The sequence below is a fragment of the Lissotriton helveticus genome, chromosome 6 (genome assembly GCF_964261635.1).
Source record: "Lissotriton helveticus chromosome 6, aLisHel1.1, whole genome shotgun sequence".
NCBI classification, from domain to species: Eukaryota; Metazoa; Chordata; class Amphibia; order Caudata; family Salamandridae; genus Lissotriton; species Lissotriton helveticus.
In genome coordinates this window covers 1,105,236,036-1,105,258,283 of record NC_136067.1, presented here as the reverse complement: position 1 = coordinate 1,105,258,283, position 22,248 = coordinate 1,105,236,036, and the positions used below count along the sequence as shown (strand labels likewise).

General features: G+C 43.5%; 1 protein-coding gene across 1 annotated transcript in view; it reads right to left on the bottom strand.

Annotated features, from left to right (window-relative positions):
• Positions 1–22,248, bottom strand: part of ACOXL (acyl-CoA oxidase like) — a 969,051-nt gene that overhangs the window by 315,680 nt on the left and 631,123 nt on the right. Inside the window, exon 14 of the mRNA XM_078648763.1 lies at positions 5,378–5,487. Within this exon, the coding sequence (XP_078504889.1) occupies positions 5,378–5,487 (110 nt within the window). The remainder of the gene's footprint in view (positions 1–5,377; positions 5,488–22,248) is intronic.

Sequence of the window (22,248 nt, the reverse complement as noted above, 5' to 3'; positions counted from 1 at the left end):
TGGGTGCAAATTAAAAACTCCTAATAATCAGATCAATGTAGGTTTAGACAAGACCATAAAATATTCTCCCACAAAATGTCTTAATTCTGTAACAAGGGTGCCAATAATCGAAACAGAATTGTAAACATGTATCACTAGCAGCCTGGTATTGTTGGGAAAAATTAAAAGCACACATAAAATATTAGATTAATCAAAAGGTGCCCTGAAACATCCAAAGTCTCTTGGAGGCGAATATCCATATAGGATTTCAGCAGTCTCATCTTATGCTCATCTAGCAGAATATTACCAACCCCAGCAAAATTCCAGCACAATATCCCAAGAGACCTACTGGTCAGGGACAATGCCTCACCCCCTGTGCCAGATACAGTCTTAATTCTGGCTATACGTTAGTCTCGCTCATGGAGCTGTGCTAACGGAGCAAATCTGTTACTGAGCTGGATATAAGGGCAGGGTTCTATGCAGGGCAAAGTTGGGCACCCTTCCTGCCTAAACTGGCTAGATGACGCCTCTAGATGGGACCTAACAGCCAGAGGAGGGTAAAGGAAACCCAGGGAAAGGTAAAATGTCAGTCCACATTGACAGATTAGGCCTACTGTTAAATAAGGCCTGTTCCACCAACATGGGATTTCGAAAACTGACCACGATACAGTCACCTGTGCTGGATTTAGAAAAATCCCCAATCCATCCCACCCTGCACACCATAATGATCTCTTTGTATAACAATGAGGTAAGAGAACCAGCTGAATCAAGAGACAGTGGGTTACCTTATATTTTTTGGAATGTATTTATTAGCATTTCCTTAATCACATTGCAAAGCCACATCGGATATACAAAGCATCTTGTTTCTGTTTTCACAACAGGTGGAGTGAGGTCAAACAATCTTAGCACATAAATAATCAACAACAACGAATATTGTCTGTCAACGGAATCCCTCATCTCCCCTCCCCCGTGTATCCCCTCTTTCCCCCGAACGACTGTGAATCCATGAGTGTCAGGCCATAGTAAGTAAGCCATGGCTGCCATATTTTCCCATTTTGTTTCGGGGGTTACCTTATTTTTAAGCTTGCTGTAGCTCTCTTCCACCACCCCCACCCCAAGAGGTGGCACGTTACCCATAACAAGAAAGTAGGGTGTTCAGGCAGGGAGTAAGTGCAAGTCAATCTTCGTGAGAGTTAAGGCATTAGTACTAGATATATGGGCCTGGGCAGAATTGCAATTAGAACTGTAGGGAGAACCTCCTCTAGTAGAGACAGAAGCACTAGGAGCTACAGGGGCACCTATGGGAATGTTATTAACAGAAGTAGACAATTTCTCTCTATGTTAGGCAAGATGTTAGAAAAACGAGCACCCTCCTGGGTGCTCTGGGAGGGGGCATCACATTAGATCTGAAATGGCTTTTGGAATTGGAGCACAAGGTAACCTGGTGTGCTATGAGTTGGGAACGTGTGGTGGAGTGCTAGGTGAGGGCATCAAATGACAAATTCCATGCTCCAGGTTCTCCAATAGGATAACTATGTTGCCCAAGCCCCCTTTCATTCGCTCCTTTGGATTGCTGGCGCCCCAATTGTGGAACTCTCTGCCTCTTTCACTTCGGGGAGCCACTTGCCTACTAGCTTTCAGAAAGGACCGTAAAACCTGGTTGTTCACTCAGTAGGCCTCCTTGTTTGTTTGTTTTTCTCCCTGTGATACTTTCCTTTTTAATGTGTTATGTTAGTTTTCTGCAGCCTTCTTCAATTAAAAGCGCCGGGACACTCTTTTTGAGTAGCCGTGCGCTCTACAAAAACCATTTTAACATAACATAACATAACATTTCCCCTAACCTATCCTCCAGGCTGTTCAAACAAGCACTAAGGGACTCAACAACGCCCAAAGTGTTTAAGCCAGCATCCTGTAAGAAAGTTTGAGAGCTACCAGGATCCACATATCAATTGGCTTCTTGCTTTTCTTCCCAGCTTTTTTCACCAAGGGTGGCCGAATCACAGATGGAGGGGCCTTATTCTTTGGTCTCACAGTCACATATGAAACAACGGCCTGAGTGAAAGTGGGAATAGTACGAGTCTTAGAATTTAACTCTGGCAGAGGCAGCTCTTCCCTGGGCCTACTAATAAGAGGAATATTTGACATAGCCCGGGCAGCTATACTCAGGGGCTGGACCTCATCACAGGTAGCCACGCTATTTGCATCTCAGGAAAAGGAGGCCAATTGATCTCCACAGATAAAGCCCCCACTGCATCATTAAGGAAGTTCATGATAGAGTTCTGAGTTCTGGGACTTTTATCCACCATGGTTACTGCGTCCCCTTTCTCCTACATACCCCTCTCACAGATGAATGTCAGAGAACTGGTGAATATACTGAACACCGTGCTGAAAGGCCGCAGGTAGATTAATAACAGGGAGTATTACTTATCCCAAGAAACCGATGAAAGGGAGACCCGGCCTCGGCTGGGCACAGACGGGCCCACGCTTGGCCCGTGCCTTGCCCAGGTGCGTGCCATAGTGCCTAAGCCACCAGGGCTTTTAAAGCGTGATTTCCAAAGTCTGGCCCCTCCTATGAGCAGGGGAAGCCCAATCGAATCAAACCCCTATGAAGCAAAGTTTTGCATCTTAGCTCTGATTGACTTGCCAACTACGCTAGAAGATTACCAACAAAAGCTAGCTCACACAAATCTTCTTCTTTCCATTGGGCACATCTGCCTTCAATCACGCTCTTCAATGCACAGCTGTTTATGTCTTCATCCTCGAACAGCGTATCACAGCTGATACATGTGGACCAGCTTCTATAGAACAATGCAGAAACATTGGTTTTGGAACTGTGTTGTCTAATAAGCTCCAGAAAAGTCAGTAGATTCGAGGACTGTGCCATAGCATATTTGGCCATGTCCTGTCCATCGTATATCATTTGGGACCAAGGGGCCCTAAGATCTTCCATGACCAATGGAAAGATCTCGCTGACCATGTCCCATCAGGCATATGTGGAGCGGCTTAGCAGACAAACTGCATTTACTGACTGCAGTTCTAGACTGGCGAAAGAAAACATACATTTGCCAAAAGTCTCTATCCTCCTGGATTCCCTACCTGGAGGAGTGGTTGAGAGTGTGTTTGAATTTACTTTACAGATAGAGTCCTGTACAATATGATTTTCTGGGGCGGGGTACTTGGTGAGGAACTCTGGGTCATCAGCGACTGTGATGGCTGGCCACCTGCCGATTCACTGGTGGGCAAGAACAAGGCTTGGACCAATTGGTTCCCCATTAAAAGGAAGTGAGGGCTCAGAGGTCATTGGCAGAGGCTGTAGAATTTAATTCAGAGCATTTGTTTTGTTTTCAGTGGAGGATAGGTGCAATTCTATTGCCTTAGCTGCCACAAAAAAAACATTACTGTAAACCATGTATGCTCTTTCAAAGGTGGCCAATGTGGTAAGTCAAGCTCTGTCTTGAGAACGATTTTGAGCACACTGGTGTTCTGTTAATCATTGTATAAGGCGTGAGTCAGAACCAAAATGATAATGGAGCCTCTGCTGGTAGTTACAATATGGGAGAGGCACTGCTGGTAGTTACAATGTGGGAGAGGCACTGGGTACAGTAAATTTGGGGTTTTGTAGTGCTACATGTCAGTTCGGATCATCCTACGGCATTCGGGTGACAGGAACCATGTGGATCATGCAGCCAGAGTGGGAGTATGAAGAGGAGTTGGTACAGGCCCAAAAATGGGTTCTAGGAGATAGACGGCAACTGCTGACGGTAACTTGATTTGAGACCCCAGAGGTTACTTGTGACGCAAAGTCGACCCAGCGGGATCCGGTAGTGAATTGAAAATGTTAAGCATTGCAAACCTTTAAAAGCCTCGAATTCAGGGCATGTTGGGAACAACATAGGAATTGGTTCTGTGTCCGGCGACCTTGAAAGACTTTAACTTACATTGTGATGCCCTTGCGCCTTCTCTTTGGAGTCAGACTGATGGGATTGGGTTGAGTCCCACTTTGTCTTTTTATGCTTGCGTTTAGACTTCGACCTACCTGAGGACTTCAAGCCCAAAGTTTAAGGTTCGAGGAAGCGGCCTCAGGACCATGACAGTGTCCAGTACTACGACCTAGAATGTGCGAGTGGGACCTATGCAATGGCTCTGCTGACTTCTTGTGTTCAGTGATGTACAACTTTGCCTCGAGTCTTGAATCATCTTCAGATCCATGAGGGCACACTTCTTTAGAGTTGGGTCCCATGCCCAGACACCAAAGACACCCTTTGTGCAGATCCATGACTGCTTCTGCTTCCTGCAGCGACCTGAAACCTGTCCTTTTCAGTGGGGACATAGTTTCCTAGCACTCTGTGGGATTGAGTAAAAGTCACTGGAAAACCCACAAAAAAGGGAGCGAAGCTGCAGAAAGATGTCGAAAGGAGAGGCGAGAAAGGCTCTAATGTCAGCGTACATGGGTGGCACTTCTATGCAACTCTGCTCCGTGACTTCTTCGGCAGAATGGAGCCAGCACAGAGCCACATGATCCCACCTAGTGGTGCATGGGAGCTCTGCTGTGAAAAAGTTTTCGGATCCAGTCTGTTGCTTGGTGGATATTCTATGATGCGGAATCTATGGTTAGATATATCCATCAGAACAGAATACTTCAACTAAGCATTAGCAAAAACAAAATCATTAAATATATTTTAGTAATTTTCCATAGGCTTCTTTTAGGTTGTGAAATTCTGAGCTATAGACCATGGCTTCCTCACTTTTTTCACCAATGAATTGAGTATTAACTCAATTTCATTAGGGAAACTTTAGGGAATAACATCATAACTTAAGAGTGTCCCTATAAGTCATAGGTGCCAAGTGGCTCCTTGTCATGTGTGACACCTTCAACCGGGGCCTTATTTTTTGGGTTGACGTCACTTGCACCTATGAGATTCTGCTTTCCAATGAACGCATTGGTTGAAAAAACCTCTATAGACAGTGCATTTTGGCTTAAAAGGCATGACAGGTTGAAGGTGGTGAATATGCTTAATGTGTCTTTTTACCCACAAAAGAAAAACATGTCTAAAATAGATGCTATTAGGTTTGCGCTTCATCAGTGTGGTAAAACCTCAGATTATTGAGTTTATGACATGGGCCTGCCGCCATATGTCTGCTTCACCGCATTCATAGAACAATCAACAATTGTGCAGTTAAAATATTGGTCACAAAATTCATACGGATGACCCTGAGCTCCAACAAGTAAATCCAGAAGCACTATCCATAGTTTATTCTCGGACAATATCAAACAAAAATAAATAAAAGGCACCAGTAGAGAAGTGTAAGCCAAATTAAATATCTCAAAAAACGTTACCGACTTATCCTTGCCAGAAAAATAAAGACCTAAAAATATAATTCAATTTAAATCAATTACCTGGTCCTTAAGCTATCTCCAAGAGAACTCTTCCAATTCCTAAGAAGACCAAATATTGGACTTTCTTCATATTGTCTTGTGTACTGGGCAAGAAGCTCCCGGACCACAACCTGCAGATAAAACAAAACAGTTAAACCGCTAAATATTTAACTACCCCAAGGTATTGTTCATAAAGTACTGTGATTTAAGCAGCGACCAAATAAAGGGATCAAAGGGAACAAGGAAGATGACAAGTTTTTCATTACCCTACAACATTACATATTTGGACATCCTTACACAAGCCAGAACATATTAATTTTCTACAACAGCTTTCATTTCCTGTCTCTTGTTGAGAGGTTTGCAAAGATTCGGACATCTGTTGCTAGAGTTCAAGGACATTTGTGCGTTTACACAAACCAATCAGACGGAAAAAATATTTCTGAAGATTCTGGTATGAAAGGAGAATGCTAGCAAGCAAAGCAGAATCTTTAAATCTCTAGAGAACAATTGAGATCAGGTTAGAGTTTCAAAATAAAAACTATTCGATGCACATTTTTCAGCTCAAATATATTAGCAAGGTTTAAAAAAAGAAAGTAAACAGAATATACTCACTGTATGTCAAGAGAACAATGAGTCAGCATGATGATAAATATTCAACATTCAATACAGTAGGAATGTAAGAAGTTCAAATAATTTGCTTAGATAACTGGTAAAGTCCTGTGAAGCCAGTCCTACATCAATGTAAAAACTGGCATTTATATAGCCATTGTACAGTATGTCTTCCTATTAATGTTGGGGTGTTATTTGTATTATATATTGGTTGGTCTAGATTTGGGTTTTTATATATACACTTTATAGATCTTAACACAAAGGAGTTTTACTATAAACATGAGGGGTAAAACAAGAGGCGGCTGCTCCATTTGGGCAGAGGAGCATTGCCCCCCGGCTGTGGGCACAGCAAAAGTGAAAAATAAAACGGCAATGAAGTGATTTTATGACCATTTTATTTTCCACTCTGCCAGCCGCAGGAGCTGAGTATTAGGGCAAGGCGGGTGGGGCAGTTGCTACAGTGCAGACTGTGAGCAGGGAGGAGAGGTGCCTGGCTACACCAGTTTAAACTGCTCATGTCTCTTTGGCCAGCTGTCTTGCGAAGGCCAGCATGACATGCGCAGTATAAACTTCTCCAGCCTGAGCTAACATACAGCCAGGTGGATAGACAGCTCAGGCCCCTCGTGCCACGATGAGTGGTGAGCCAGCTTGCTCCAACCAATCCAGGTGCTGCTTCCATGCTGGGTAACAGCATGAGAGCAGTGTTGGGATTAGCTAGGGGAGTTGGCTCTGGTGACGTCACCGGGCCATGCTCGGAGCTGGAGGATTCCGGCCACGTAAACTGAAGAGGAGGAGGCACTAAGAATGCTGGTGGCTCCTAAGCACTCGCCCGAGTCCATAATAAATAGAGCATCTCGCTTATTGACACTTACTGATCGCGGCCTGTAGTGGCACAGCTCTGCATGCTCGAGGCACTAGAATCGGGTGAGCATGGACGGGTTCCTAGTGGTCTACTTAATTTGCCTGGCCATGTTCTGGGGGTGCTTTCTCCTGCTCATTCTTTCAACTTGCGCATATTTGTAAGTAGCTCTTATATAGCGCGCACCTAGTCCGAAGGCAGCTGAGCGCTCTAGAGGGCCTTAAAAAAGATACAATGTGACATCACATTGAATTGTGATCACTGTTCGTCGTCTTGCCGACAGATACACGAGTTTCATCTCGCCTAGTCAAGATACTAAATGCTAGCAGCGTGAGGAATTCTGTTGCTTTTAGCTTGACGCTCATTTGCCGGAGCAGCCACATCACAGCACTGGGGGAAGGGGGTCTGCAAGTTATGGCGAGAGGCTGATTGAGAACACTTCAATCCACCAACCTTCAATTTAGCTGAAGTACTAATGAATTTCTGGCTTATCAGAAAGGCTTGACAGTGGTGCACGGCAAACTGATGTGCTTGGAGGGAGCAGCCTCGTCTCTCCTTCAGCATCTCGATCTAGTAGGCCACATGGCGTGAAGACAGCTTTTTTTCTTGGAAACAGTAGAACAGATCTTAAAATAAAACACATAATCCCACTATGAATGACATCAATGGTTGTAACAGTCATCAAAGCATATGTGCCGGGGAATGCAAGCATATCACTGTTTCCTCACCAACCACTTTGAAATGTCACCAGCTGCCACTGGGTAAAAGTAATAGCAGAAGAAAGGAGCCTAGAAAGACAGAGTAAGAAATGGCTATGTGTGAAGGGAAAGGAGTAGCAGGATATTTTGGCTTGGATTCTGACTGTTTTGTTATGTATCTTCCAGTGATAAATCACACCACCTTGTATTTTTGCTCACACAAAAAACTATCAAGCATGCATAACCGCCATCTGTTGAATAATCTGTTGAGTGAAAGTGACAGATACAAATAATGCTTTTTATTGGTGATTGACAAACTTTCATATAACACTGTAGTTCTTCACAGTCAATAAGCGATCCATTACGATGGCGGGCCCGACCGCCACTGTAATGGAATGCGGGACTGTCCACCAGGGGTGCGGTGGTCCCGCACCTGCAATTAGGATGCCACTGTGGCGATGGCATACCCCATTCCCAGCATTGTGGCAGGCAGTGCTCACAGCACCGCCCGCCACAATGCTGAGAATGCACGTTGTGCATTGGCATGCACAAGGTAACAGGCACCGCGCAGTGCCTGCCACCTTGTCCATGCCAATGCATGGGGATACCATAGGTACCCCCCCCATGTGCACCCCCCAACCCCCAACATCATGGGGGTCTGTTACGGGCCATCAACAGCGAAGACAGCATGCCTTTCAAAGGCGGCAACGCCGCCATGGAAAGGTTCATCTCCGCCCTCATCATAATTGTGGCAGTTTTCCGCCCGGTCGACGTGTCGTCCGGCAGAAAAGCGGCGGACGGTCTTTCCGTCCGCCGTGGACCCCCCAGCCATCCTAATGTGGCGGGGGTGAATCATGGACGGATGGTGGGCGGATCGCCCCTGCCAAGCCGGTAGGGGCTACCGCCGGCCCGGCGGGGGCAATAAGCCCGCCATCCTAATGGGCCCCTTTGTTTGGAAGATTCCAAAATGTACGTACAAGTTCCCAAATTAGAATTTAGCAAAAACAGTGGAGTTACGAATCAAGAGTTTAATAAATCTATGTGCACAACAGAGTTCCACCACCGATGGAGGACAGGCTATTGTTGTTTCCACTTGACACAAGTTGTATTATTTGACTGCTATAATAATGACCAACAATTGTGTTTCTTCTTAAGACACTGCATGCCTTTGTTTAAAGAAATTATAAGAGCTTTCAGGAACATGTTTGGACCCCTCTGAAAAGTCTGTAGGAATGTTTTGAAAATTGGATATCAATAAATAATTAGAGTAGCATTATTATTAAATTGCTCTAGGGTGTTTGGTTTGGTGTCGAGTCTCAGTAATTCACAGAATTCCAAAGTTTAGCTATAAGGAGTCAGGTAAATTCATAAAATCCTACAAATTATTCCTGGCTTCTTAGAAGGCACTGAACCTCCTTTATATATTTTCCTAGGGCAATTACAATGTCAAGAGTGGGCATTTCTGTTAAGAGGTTGGCCGACTGCGCCCTTGTTCTTATATCGTATTTTAAAAATATTGGACGCAGCCACAATTTCCGCTGTTCTAGTAATGTTAGGCAGTCAAGGAGCGTATGCACAAGGTCTCCTTTGGTGCCCAGATTACACCTGCAGTACCCCTTATGAGCTAACATTTTTAATTTAAGATCTTTATTTATTAACCAGGGATTGATCCCAATCCGCACCCTTAGTATCTCCTGCCTATAACAGCGATTTGGTAGGATGTCTAAATAGGGGAACCAGTTATCATTTGACCAAGCGTTCATCATAAATTCTACTGATTTTTTCTTTGCTAGATAGCCCATATCAGTCTTTCTGGATACTTCCTTCCCATTACATTTCAGCTCGCTCTTAGTATAGATTAATTGTTGTGTTTTCTGGTTCACCTCCACCTTTAGCCTTTTACAAACCTGCATCATTCTTTCCCTACACGCTTTTGCCTATTTTAGGTCACTATTTTGAATTTCTTTCCTACACCATTGTGCAACTTTTTGACCTTCTGTATCTTCCAATCGTTTCCAAAGTCTGATGACCGCAGTTTGTGCTTGTACCTCCCAAGACTTTGTGCCTATTTCTGTTCTTATTGCTTGGGCCATGGATGATTGTGGGAGAGATAAGAGGCTTTTCAGGCATTTCCCTTCCACCAAGTCCCAGACTCCCTTACCGCTCAAATAAAGGATTTCTGCTCCGTAAAGGACTTGTGGAGGTATCATTGCGTTAAAAGTATTTAGTAGAGGACGGTGCGACAAATCACCATAATCCTGATTAAACATTTTTAGACTACAGATTGAAGTATGAGCTTTTGCTTTTTGTGCTTCCAGATGCGTACGCCAGTTTAGTGTATTATCGAACCATATCTCTAGGTAACGGTATTCTTTGACCGTTTCCAGTTTAAGGTCATCTAGAGACCAATTAAACTTACTTGCCTTTTTACCAAAGCATAAGATTTTTGTTTTATCTAGGTTTACTGTTAAGAATTTGCTAGCACAGTATACATTAAATGCGTTCAGCTTTCTTTGGAGGCCTATCTCGGTCTGGTCTACTAATACCAGATCGTCTGCATAAAGTAGACAGGGCACCTTTTTTCCGTCCATTCTGGGACTTGCACTACCCTCAACCTCTAAGTAGGCAGGTAGGTCTGACAGGAATATGGAGAATAACTGTGGGGCCAAAACGCAACCCTGTCTCAAGCCGTTTGCAATGGGTATTTTTTGTGTCTTTGACCCCACAGTATCCCTGATAACTTGAGCCCAGTTTCCTCGATGTAGTTCCTTTATTATAGTCAGTAGGTCTTTGGGAATTTTTTGCTTCATTAATGTTTCCCATAGGCAGTCCCGATCTACTGAATCGAAGGCTGCTCTGAAGTCAACGAAACAACAGCATAACTTGCCATTTTGTTCCTTTGACTTCTTTGCCATTGCCCACAATGCGAAGCCGTGATCTATTGTGGAGTGCCCTTCCCTAAATCCTCCCTGTTCTATGGGTATGATTTGAGACTCCTTAGCCCATGCATTGAGTCGATTCAACACAATTTTTGAAAATACCTTCTCTTCTATATCTAGGAGGTTAATAAGTCTATAGTTCTGTGGTGCGTCCATACTCCCTTTCTTATGTATTGGCCTGATTACTGCACCCTTCCAATTTGGTGGCATTATGCCTTCTGATAGTATTATATGGAACATCTGGGCGAAGAATCTTGCCCACCACTTTACCTCTGACTTTAGTATTATTGCGGGAAGGTTGTCCGGTCCTGCCGCACGAGTTAGCGTCAGTTCTCTTATTATATGCTCTACTTGCTTTTCATTAAACTCTGATTTAAGATCTTCAGATATTTCCTGCCACTTTTGGGGCTCTACATGATCTTGAGGAACTCGTGCCCCATACAGTGCCCTTATGTACTCCTCCCAGGCTGCCTCACTGACGACACATTTCATATCGCCGTCTTTTGGACCGACGCTGCCTTTACCATTTTCCAGAATGGTCTTAAATTTTTTTCTTCAATTGCTTCTAACAGGTTTAACCAGCATTTCTCTTTATATGACCTTTTTGCATCGTTTACCATTTTTTAAAATTCTGCTTTCAGCTTGTTTATACGTTTCTGTCTCTCATGGGTGAAATTCTTTTTTTGCCTTCTTTGAGTTGCCCGTATCTCCCTTTTTTTAGATTGGCATTCGACAGAGAACCATTTTACTCGACTGTCTGGGGGTTTTGAGCTATTCTTTTTATCCTTTTTTTAATTCTATTTTTAGACACTGAACTACTTGGTCTATCTTCTCTATAAACCATTCCAAGTTTTTACTCTCTAAATCTTCTGATTCAACTTTAATTTGCAGAACCTTCATTTTTTCCTGGTATTCCTCAGTAAGTTGTGTTGTTACGCGTTTAGGGTACTCGACATCCTGTGGGATCACTTTGTCTCTAGGCATCTTGCTTCCCCCAAATATCATTAAGTAAAGTGGATTGTGGTCACTAAATTGTTTTTGATCTATCTTGAATTTCCGTACTAGAGGGAAATTCCAAGCTGGCATAAACATGTAGTCAATTGGGCAAATCTGTGAACCTATTTTAAAGGTCTTCCCTGCTGGGCAATCTGTCTTCATTCTACCATTCAGACATTGGAGACCCCTACCTCCTAGAAAATTTACTAACTCCATTTCCTGTTTCGAGGTCTCACATACTGGAAAACTCGCATGGTTTATTCCATACACCTCTAACAGTTCTCTATTCCAGAGGTCAGCCTTCTTTGGGTTTAGCGTGTGATTAAAGTCCCCCATAATTATCAATACATCCGATGCATATTTTTCTAATAGAAGGTCGACTTCCTCTTTAAAATATCCCATCTCACTCTCATACTCTGCTGCATTATCCCACTGCATATATACATTCATCACAGTCAGCATTTTGTGTTTCATTTCCAGGGTCAACAGTTCTAGTCTACAAGCCTGTAGCCATTTACATTTCATTTCTAACGATGTTACTTCTCTCAATACTTTTGTTGAGACTAGGGTCATTAACCCCCCCGATGCGCGATCAAACCTTTTTCTCGCGGCCGGACGACTCAATTGTAGATAAACCCCGATGAGTGGGGTTTCGTCGCATGTCCAAGTCTCTTGTAGGCAGGCAATTTCCACTTTGTTTACTACTTCCTTTATGTATTCTCGCTTTAGCTCATTGCCTAGGCCATTTACATTCCATGTTAAGAGACTTAGACATTGCGACACCCCCCCCATCCTATTCTACCTCACTTAAGCCACCCTCTTCTGCCCCTTCCTCCATATATCTCTCTTTGGGGTCTTCCACATAGCTGCTACTTAGAGACCAAATATCCCATGAGGCATCGTTTCCTGTATTATTTATCACTATATTCATGCGGCTACGTTCTTCTTCGTTATCTCTAAATAACTTCACTTGTCTCCTCCCTAGACCTGCGTGGCAATTTAAAAAGGTACTGCCTGACAGGACTTTTACTTCCCTCTCAGGTATTACCCTTATTCCCATTCGGGTTATTTCACTAGTAGCTTTTAGAATTGCCATTTTTACCAGGTCCGAGTGGAGTGACACTTTTGTTATTTCCTTATCATTTTTATTTTCAACAAAGCCAACTTGTCTTAGATCGTTTGTGCTGATCCCACTCAGGCTACTACATTTGGAGAATGGGGTCAGAATCTGCGCCCTATTTAGGGGGTTCATTTTTCTAGCCATCTTTCCCCTTTTCACAGCCTGTATCTGTTCCAGGTATACCCATTTATTGTTATCAAAGCTCTAATAATTTCTTGGGAGTTTCATATTTTAGCTGTCTCCCCTTCGATCTTCCTTTACTTTCCCCTGCTGCTAGTTCTCGAGATTGTGAGCTATCAACCCTTTGGCCACTTTTGGGTTGTCCTGAGGGTATCCTTACTTTCTGCTTTATGGTGTGAGTTGTTAAGGGTTTCTCCTTCGACTCCTTACTACTCCGACTTTTTCTCGGTACTATTGGAGACTTTATTATTTTAATCTCCGATTGCGAGGGTTCAATTGGTACAAAGGTCGGAGCTGATGCATTTAGGCCTGACTGTGCCTCCCCCTCCAGTTTCTTCCCTTTTCTCTTTGTTGAAAAGTTCGGGACCCGCTTCTTGCCAACCCTATTCCTAGTGGGGGCCACTGCATACACACCACGCCTTTTTATCAGCATTGGGCGTCTGGAGATATATACATTATCTAATGCCTCTACAGATTCATTCACTATACTTTGTTCTATGGATTGGGGTGTAGCTACTAGTTTTACCACATTTGTTTCTGCAGATTCATTTTCTACGCTTTCTTCTGTGGGCTGGGGGGTAACTACTGGGCTTAACATATTTGGCATTTGACTCTTAATCCCCACCAACTCCTCTTCAATCTTTTTTAAAAACAATTTCTGTGCTTTCAACACTCCATTATTTGATAGTGTTACTTCTAGAATTCCTTGTAATGTCTTCTGTAACATCAAAATTAGTTCCATCAGGGGAGATGTGGGCGTTACAGAGAGAACCGAGTCCTGTGGGTTGTTTCTTTCTGGGTTTGCTTGACTTCCAGTTCTTATAACGTCCTGCTGGGTTAGGTTTTTTTGGCCATTTAGATGCTGCAGAGATTGATCTAGCGCACCTCCTCAGACATAGCTCGGGCTCTGACTTTCATTTCCCTTTTGCCCTGCATTTTCTGAGGATTGCAGCGAATACATTTTTGGCGATGATGAAAGATGAGGCGCTGCTATTTGAAGATTTTGGCTCAGAAGGGTAAGGTTTATCAATATGGGGTCCTCCCTTCCTTCCTCTGTCTCAGGAGGTTCTTCTTCGGGGTATTCTCCCATTTCTTTCCTTATCTGGTTCTCTTCCTCTACCCCCGTCTTTTCTTTGGCCTCCGCGCCATTTTCCTCCTCGTCTTCCTCGTGTTCCAGGTTTATTACTGGCTCTATAGGTTTGTAGTGTTTCCCTACAAAGTCCTTTATTGATTTGGAGACTGCCGTGTTATCTTTCCGCTTAGCAGTTGTAGTGCAATCCCTTTTGGCTTGCGGGACATTTTTAGTTACCCTTTTAACTTTTCTTTTCTTGCGTCTCCCCTTGCTGTTGTCCATAACGAAGGCCTGGCTTTCCTGGCTCTCTTCCAGTGACATTGAGCCCTCCATTAACTTACTCCTCCCTGGGCTTTCGTCTTTGCGCAATTTTTGCCCTCTTTTCGGGGCCATCTATTAGGTTTGTAATACCCTTATCTCAAATGCTGCTGTAGTTAATTTCACGGTTCACTGTTCAAAATTAGCTTTTAAGTACGCTAATTCTTTCACTTACCTCTGTTGTGCCTTATGTCCACCAGTCTGCCTTGCCGCACTTGTTATCCTCTCCCGGGGTGGCTCTTCTGCTTCTCCCTGTGCTCAGGGCAATTAATCCCCTTTCTACTGCTTCCTTACTGCGATGATTATTTGCCCGGATTCTCGTAGCCTAAATGCAAGAATGCACCTTCATTGCTTGGCTCCTGGCTCCTCAGGTGCTATCTTGAGTGCTGTCTCGATGTTCAAACTGTACCTGACCCCCCCCCCCCCCCCCCACCCCCCGCGCTGCTGCACCGCTGTCTGGCGTGCCTCTGATGGATCCTGGCAGCGCAGAAGACTCCTATCGAGGCCCGTGCAAGCTCTCCCGTTACTTTTCTTTCGTGGAGCTGAGAGGCTAAGGGGCTGAGGGGGGCTGAGGGGTATCCCGGACTCACGATATCGACGTCTCAAAACTTGTCTGGGGCTCAGTAGCCCCCCCCGTAGAACTCACGCCGCTCCTGCCGTTTATTTTCCGGTGACCGGCGTCTAGGGTCTGGGGTCTGCCGTTCACACTCCGTGCTCGATTGCTCAGGCTGCGGCTCCGTCGTCGTCAATGGCAAGGCTAGGCGTGGCTAGGCACCAACAGAGCAAACACCTCCAACATCTATAAGGAGTCTTTGGGTAGTCCAAATGCCTTTATGTATGATAAACGTGTATCACATATTGAGCTTCTGCTTTATACTACTGTGTACCTTTCAGAAGGCTTTCTGGGTTTCTTAGCCAAGATATCATTCTACATAGACAGCTTTAGACTGCTGCCGCTACCCATCAAGGCCCAAATATAATTCTTACCCGAAAGATTTTAACCTTCATGGTTGCTTTTTGTCTGTATGATGAATGCCCACTTAAAGATGCAGAACCACTCTCACAAGAAATAAGAAAAACCGTCTTTCACAACCCTCAATTCAACACGCTATGGCTATGAGGACAAACACAATATTGACAGAAAAGATGTATACCACAGCATTGCCTCTTGCCCTATCATCGATTAGAAGCTCAGTTGGATCTGGTCTCTTGTTATGTACTTACATCGGGTAATATATAGTGACATATTTGCAAGGTGCAGTGTAATGTAGAATCATCGTGCCTTGTGTAGCTCATGCCCCTTTAGTACTACTGTATACTGCTTGCTACTAAGTAAACTCAATTGTCTCTGCAACTAGTTCTGGGTTATATACATAGAAAAAGACATAATTAAATTATAGAAATTCAAAAATGCTTTCTGGCCGAATGGCTGATTGATGTTTTTATCAGGACGGCATGTTCCTAAGAAAAAGCAAAATAACTTTTTATTGCACAACTTATGAGCAAATCGTCTCGCATGTGGACATTTTTGGGGTTTCAGCCACTGCCCATAGTAAGAACTGCTTTATTATTTTAAGATCGTGTTTTCCACACATTTAGGGAATTTCCAGTTTATTGTGTTTTTTAGGACCAAACTGAATATGCCAACCAGGGTCCCCGAACATTTTTGCGATTTCAAGAGCATTTCTTGGAGTACTATGAAAATTGCATATTTTGTAATCACACCGCTGTATTTTCCATCAAGAAATTCGAAATAAGTGTGATTCGATCCATGGAACAACCCTGAATGGTGGCTTGCTTACTTCAGAGGGATTCCATTTTTTTTCTCGCAAAAAGGACCGAGTTAATGTCCAAGCAAAGCAGTTTTCTGTTGCCTTCCAGCACAAGGACGGGGAGACGCACAAGGCTTTGGTTGTCTGTTAAGATTGCAACTTCTTCTGGCGTCTAACTTCACTTTCGTTCTAGAAGTCTATTATGCTCAGTAGATCTGGTAAGTGGGTCTTTCTGGCTTTATTTCTTCGACTGGGGGAAATCATCACCACTGAAGCCAACAGAAATCTTAGGGCAATACAAGGGAACTGCAGTGAACTAATCCTCATGCGCACCAGCAGATTCCATCACCGCTGGGTTCTAGGTAGGTAAAAATAGAAGCAGAGCTCTCACTGGAACTGGTTAGTGGATTACCTCTGCTGATTCAATCTGCTGTAGTTCCTTGGATTCTGTCCAAATGGTAAAATGCATTATTTTCTAAGGAATCTTTATATTTTCCCTAAACCTTAACCTTCTTCCTTGATGGTTGGATAAGCTTTAGTCATAAATTCCCTGGTGGGGTCATTAGTTAGAATAGCTAATTCACTTAGCATTCAGGTGCGATCCCCTCCAACATTGTGGCACCAAATTTCCTGGGATTCCTGGCATCTAGTGTGCAGGCTGGCGAGCAACTATCGAGTGAAAAGGGAGGAGCAGTGTGTGATAAAAGTTGGCTAGTTGTGGAAGAGTTTGACTTTTTGGAATCATGAGCAGTATGGTCAACCTCGGTGGTATGAGTGTGGAAGACGATTTGGGAATGGTAATCACAAGTCAAGAGTTCAATGCTTACCCCCTTCCAAAGGTAAAAGTTTTACTTTACTAGCTAAAAAGGTAGGTTTCCGGTATGTAGTAAGCAGAGAAACAAAAGTAAAGGCAACGTACTAGATATTAAAGCTGTTTGGGTATTTACAAAAACTCTAAGTGACATATTGTAACCATAAATACTCCAGATAATGATCATAATAACCCTTTGCCACATTGTTACAACAGCTTTCTCTTACAGCAATTTATACAGATGTGTCACAATTCCAGAAACTGAAAAACGTGGCATTTCACACACTTTTGCAAAAATATAAAATGTGGAAGCTTTCCTCAATCAGTTCACAGAAAGCAACGTAAGTGAAATGAGCTTCTTCTAGAGGCCTTACTAGCTACATAATTGCTGGTACATATCTACTAGCATGATGCCACCCTTTCATGTTCAGACACAACACCATCAAATACATTTCTACCTCCTCTTGCTGTTCGAGAAAAGTTTCAAGTCATCTGTAGACATCTATGTGTATCATTGAAAGCTTTATAATTCAGTTCAGTAAAGTGTAGGGTTCCAGAATACAGTACGCAGGTAACAGAAGACATGTTTTCCATGTAAACCTGTGGGTCTCTTGAGGACGGTGAGGAGGAGAGAGTAACAGTACATTCTATTTTGTCAATTTGCAGATTCAAGTGTTTTACAATGTGAAGACAAACTATCAAAAGTGTCTGGGGAAAATAAGTAAAATTCTCTTTTTGCTTGACGTGAGACCAGATTCCAAATTCTTGGAGGAGATTGTTTTTTAGGTCTATTTTAAACAAGTTAACTGAGGCAAAGGCCCTACATCCAGGGGCACTAAATTACCAGTAAGGGTACCATAATTCCCGGGGACTCTGTAACTTCCTTGCGAATCTCTGCCGGTTTTAAAGGAAGTGCCTTGCTTCACTCAAATGTTTGCTGAATTGTAGCAGACAGCGGGTGTGTGGAGAATGCTCTAAAACAATTTAATCCAGGTAAGCAGCATTAGGCACCGCCTTTATAAATAGGAAAGTACATTTAGGTCAAGCGTTTTAGTAACTTTTACCATTTCCACTTTAGACTAAGTTTAAAGAAGTGTGGAATCGGTATGGGCGTCACCTGAGCCATCTCGTGGAGTGAAATTGATTCCCCTGGCAGGTAAAACAGATTTAGAGCACTTATGTCGATTTTGAGAGGCTTTAGACATAAAAACACTTCACTAATGGAACATTGTTTTCCAACAGTAAGGCGCCAATTACTGACTACAGTCAAGCTGTCAGTACAACTTTGTAAAGTCTCTGTGTCAACTGGGATTTCTAACTAAAGGTAAAGGTCGCTCTTTACTATCCCTATAGCTTGTGAACACCAGCGCATTGTATAAATACAGCCATATGTGCGCGCAACATAATGTTTTGGTCATTACCTTGCTCCCTAGATTTTTTGTCACATTTCATGGCAAATTGAACTGTCAGGCACTTAGAAGAGGTTTCAACTATTCCTCTACACACAGGGCTGACGCACATCGCGCCGCTTTCAAGGTTCTCAATTAAATGCAGTATCTGTTGTAAATATTCTTTGGGTCACAGTTTAGGATTTATAAAATATTCACTTATGGTTTTGTTGTTTGTTATAGATATCAACCTTGTCCAAGTCCTGAGGAGAATCCGTGAATTATGTAGATTCGAAAAGCGTTGGCTCTTGTGAGCTCGGGGGATTGTGTATATATCGTGCCTTAAGGAATGTAGCAATCATTTTTTCCTCTGGTGTAGGCAATATTGTTTTGAAGACTTAACCCCCGGTCTCTTGGCCTAGGCAGGACAATTAACAACGTCTAGTTAAGAATCTAACGTCCGCTTGTTGCCTTCTGTAAAAACTAGGACTGGTGTTGTACTTTCAATGTTAATGATATTTCACACGATTGTCTAAGTTTGTTTCACTTGTCATTTTTGTCTTCGAATTCTTTTGTTTTTAAGTGGAATATACTATTGTGTATAAATGTGCTTTTGTCAATGTGGTGTTCTATAAATGGAAAGTTTCTTGTCTAAGACATGAGAAAATATTTATTTGCTTCGCTGAATCTAAATCATTTGAAAAAAGCTAAATAAAGCAATAAGAACCCTTGAATTGATGGTCTAGGGTATTCTCTTTAAAGTGTGCAAACTAGTCCTTCTGGGCACACTCTTTTCTCTTGTATTTACAGTGGTCCAGTCCAGGAGGTTTTAGGACTCGAGCCTTCTTTGTTCTCACCCTTTCATGTTCAGGCACAACACCATCAAATACATGTCTACCTCTTCTTGCTGTTCGAGTAAAGTTTCAAGTCATCTGTAGACATCTATGTGTATCATTGAAAGCTTTATAATTCAGTTCAGTAATGTGTAGGGTTCCAGAATACAGTACGCAGGTAACAGAAGACATGTTTTCCATGCAAACCTGTGGGTCTCTTGAGGACGGTGAGGAGGAGAGAGTAACAGTACATTCTATTTTGGCAATTTGCAGATTCAAGTGTTTTACAATGTGAAGACAAACTATCAAAAGTGTCTGGGGAAAATAAGTAAAATTCTCTTTTTGCTTGACGTGAGACCAGATTCCAAATGCTTGGAGGAGATTGTTTTTAGGTCTATTTTAAACAAGTTAACTGAGGCAAAAGCCCCTACATCCAGGGGCACTGCATTACCGGTAAGAGCAATTATGACCTAAAACTGAAACAACCTTCCTTCTTTCCAGAAAAAGGAAGTCGCAGGTACACGAGGAAGTGCCTCAAGTATACCGATATTTTAAGAGGATTTTGGGGAAGGCTTTCCTCTATCTGGAACTCTATGCTGCCCATGTGGACAAAAATAGAGAAAAAAGTAAACAATTTGCAAGTGAACATTTTTGCAATATTTCTTACTGCATATTACCTGCAATGCAGGCAACCCCATGAGTAAAGTGTTGGGGAGTTGGAATGCACCTGGAAATCTAAGCCTTGCATAGATTTCAAAGGTTTACTCTTTGGGAATATTGATCAAAATAATGAATTTGATATAAATGTAGACAGAAATCAAAGATGTATACACGCCTTCATTTTTTCCTTAATCAGGTCCTCAAATATTACACACTATTCGGATTGCTAAATAAATCACTATCCCAGAACTTCCACCTCTTTTTTTGCTGCTCATGGAAAATATGTGTCCTCCTCCTTGACGGGCTCTCTTGGTTTCTGTGTGTTTTTTCATGCTTTCTTTGACAATTCGTGGTAATTTATTATACTGATTGCTGACACCGTGCTGCACATAAGTTCTTCTCTACAGGTGCTTGAGTTTATTTATCAGGGTGCTAGAGAAGTCCAGTGGTGTGGTGTGGTCCGTCGACTACCGGGGGAGCTGAGGTACTCCTTTATCGCCGATCATAGAGACCGGTGTTGGATGGCGTTTGTAATGGGAGCGCAAAACACTGGACTTTCACGAAGAGAATCAAGGCCTGTTTAGCGGGCAGGTATTTTTCTTGGTTGTGGAGTTCTTGCTCTAGAATGTGTCTGTACAGACAAGGCGCGGACTAGCGAAGGCATCCGGATGGCTTATGCTAACCACTGTACTGGGAGTGTTACCAGTCTCAGCAGAGAAAGATTCTCCTTCCCTCCGGACCCTACTTTTAGTGGCATAGCACAGGCTGAAAGCCCCATGGCATGGGGCATATAAATAACTACCCAAATACATTTTAAATTGCCCAGAGACAACCAGGTTGTAGTGTCCCTCTGGATTCCCTTCTTCTCTAGCAGTCAGATTTTCAGGGGATCAACATTTGAGGGCCATGCAGAGAAGGGATCAGGTCGCCTTTGATGAGAAGGAAAAGTTCATCCCTTGGAGGAATGCGTTATCAGAGGTAGTAAATGCCTCAATTAATAAGGTAGCATCCAGTGCCTTGAAGCCTTTCAGGAGGAAATTCCTCACTTGGGCGGGGCCCTACCTGAACCCCTCCCTAGGAGGGAAGATTTGAAGCTACCTCCTGGAGTCAGTAAGCCCTTGAGGCACGAGTGCTCAAGTCACTTCAAGGCCAAAGGGAGGGCCCCATAGCAGGCTGAAGTAGGCTTTCTTGGCATGGTCCTAGGGCACACCAGGGGGTAGCTCAGGTGCGAAGAGCTCACTCCCAACCAAAAATTCTGGACTCACTCCATTCCATGCCCCAGCCATCACAATGACCCTGAAGAGATCAGATTTAGAGAGACTTTGATGATGGTTCAGAAGCCGGCAGTCTAGCAATCGTCCCAGAAACCTTAAGGTCTTATCCACTTCCGTGCTCATGACGAGCTCAGCTCGTCATGAGGCACGGTGCTCGTGTGCTCATGACGAGCTGAGCTCGTCATGACCACACCCATTTACATTAGGGCCCAGCACAGCAGGATAATCTCCCTAGCAGCCATGAGGTTAAACCAAATGAACGGGAGGATTATTTCAAGGTCCTATTTATTTTGGGCTTGGAAGATATCTTCCAACCTAGACCCTCTGAATGGGCTCCAGCCAACTAGGTAACACAATACGTGGCTGTCCGTCTGAGGAAACTCGTAAACAAGGACGTTCGGGGGATCCTCAGGGCTGAATGCCTTTGACCCACTTTAGAAGGAAAAGTGGCATCCACACCCAAAACTGACGACTGCATTGCCACATTCCTAATAACATTTGTAAAGTACCCCAAAAAGGGTACAGACCGGTTTTGGCAGGGTTGCCGGACAAACTGTTGCACGTAGCACGACTGCCAACGAAGTTGCTTGATATGGCAAGATACTGGATATGGACAAAGAGACCAAAGACTCAGGGACCCTGATCTTGCTGGAGATCCTTACTGGATGGGCCAAGAGGACGGTAATCTTCCTATGGAATGCAAATTGCATTATCTCTATGAGAGCCACAGATCACTTCTTATAAAAGTGGGACCCAAAACCTGGGATGCTGACATGATTGCCTAAGAGGGCATCTCTGTGCACCCTGTCTTTAAAGAGCTGGGCAAATATGTTTCCACCTTCCCCTCCCTCAATAGGGTGCAAGCCTCACTAAAGAAAATATTCAGCCAAAAGGTCTTCGGTGTAGCCAGAAGATGGCGCTCTTCAGGCAATTTCTCCAACCAAGGTACTTTTAGTGTACAGGCATCCCACAGAGGCCAGTGGCAGAACCAGAATCAATTTGGCAGATTATTCCCCTCCAGGGAAGCCAGCAGGAATCATGGCAGTAGAGAGCTTCAATCCTTCAAATACACACACCAGTTAGTCCGATCCATTTTTAGTTCATAGAAATAGGGTGAAGGTTTGCTTCATTTGCACACTGTTGGCGGGAACTGACAAGTGATGCCTTGTTCCTTCAAACGTTGCAGGCTTTCAGATAAAGTTTTATGGCTTGCTGTGGCAATGGCAGAGGTCGAGGCAGATTTCATTGTCAGACAGAGGTTTGGCCTTAATTGACCATTAAGTGGTAGCCTTATAAGAGAAAGGAGACATTGCTTCCATGCTGGCCTACCCTCGGGCTTCAGGTACAGAAGAAATACAACGGG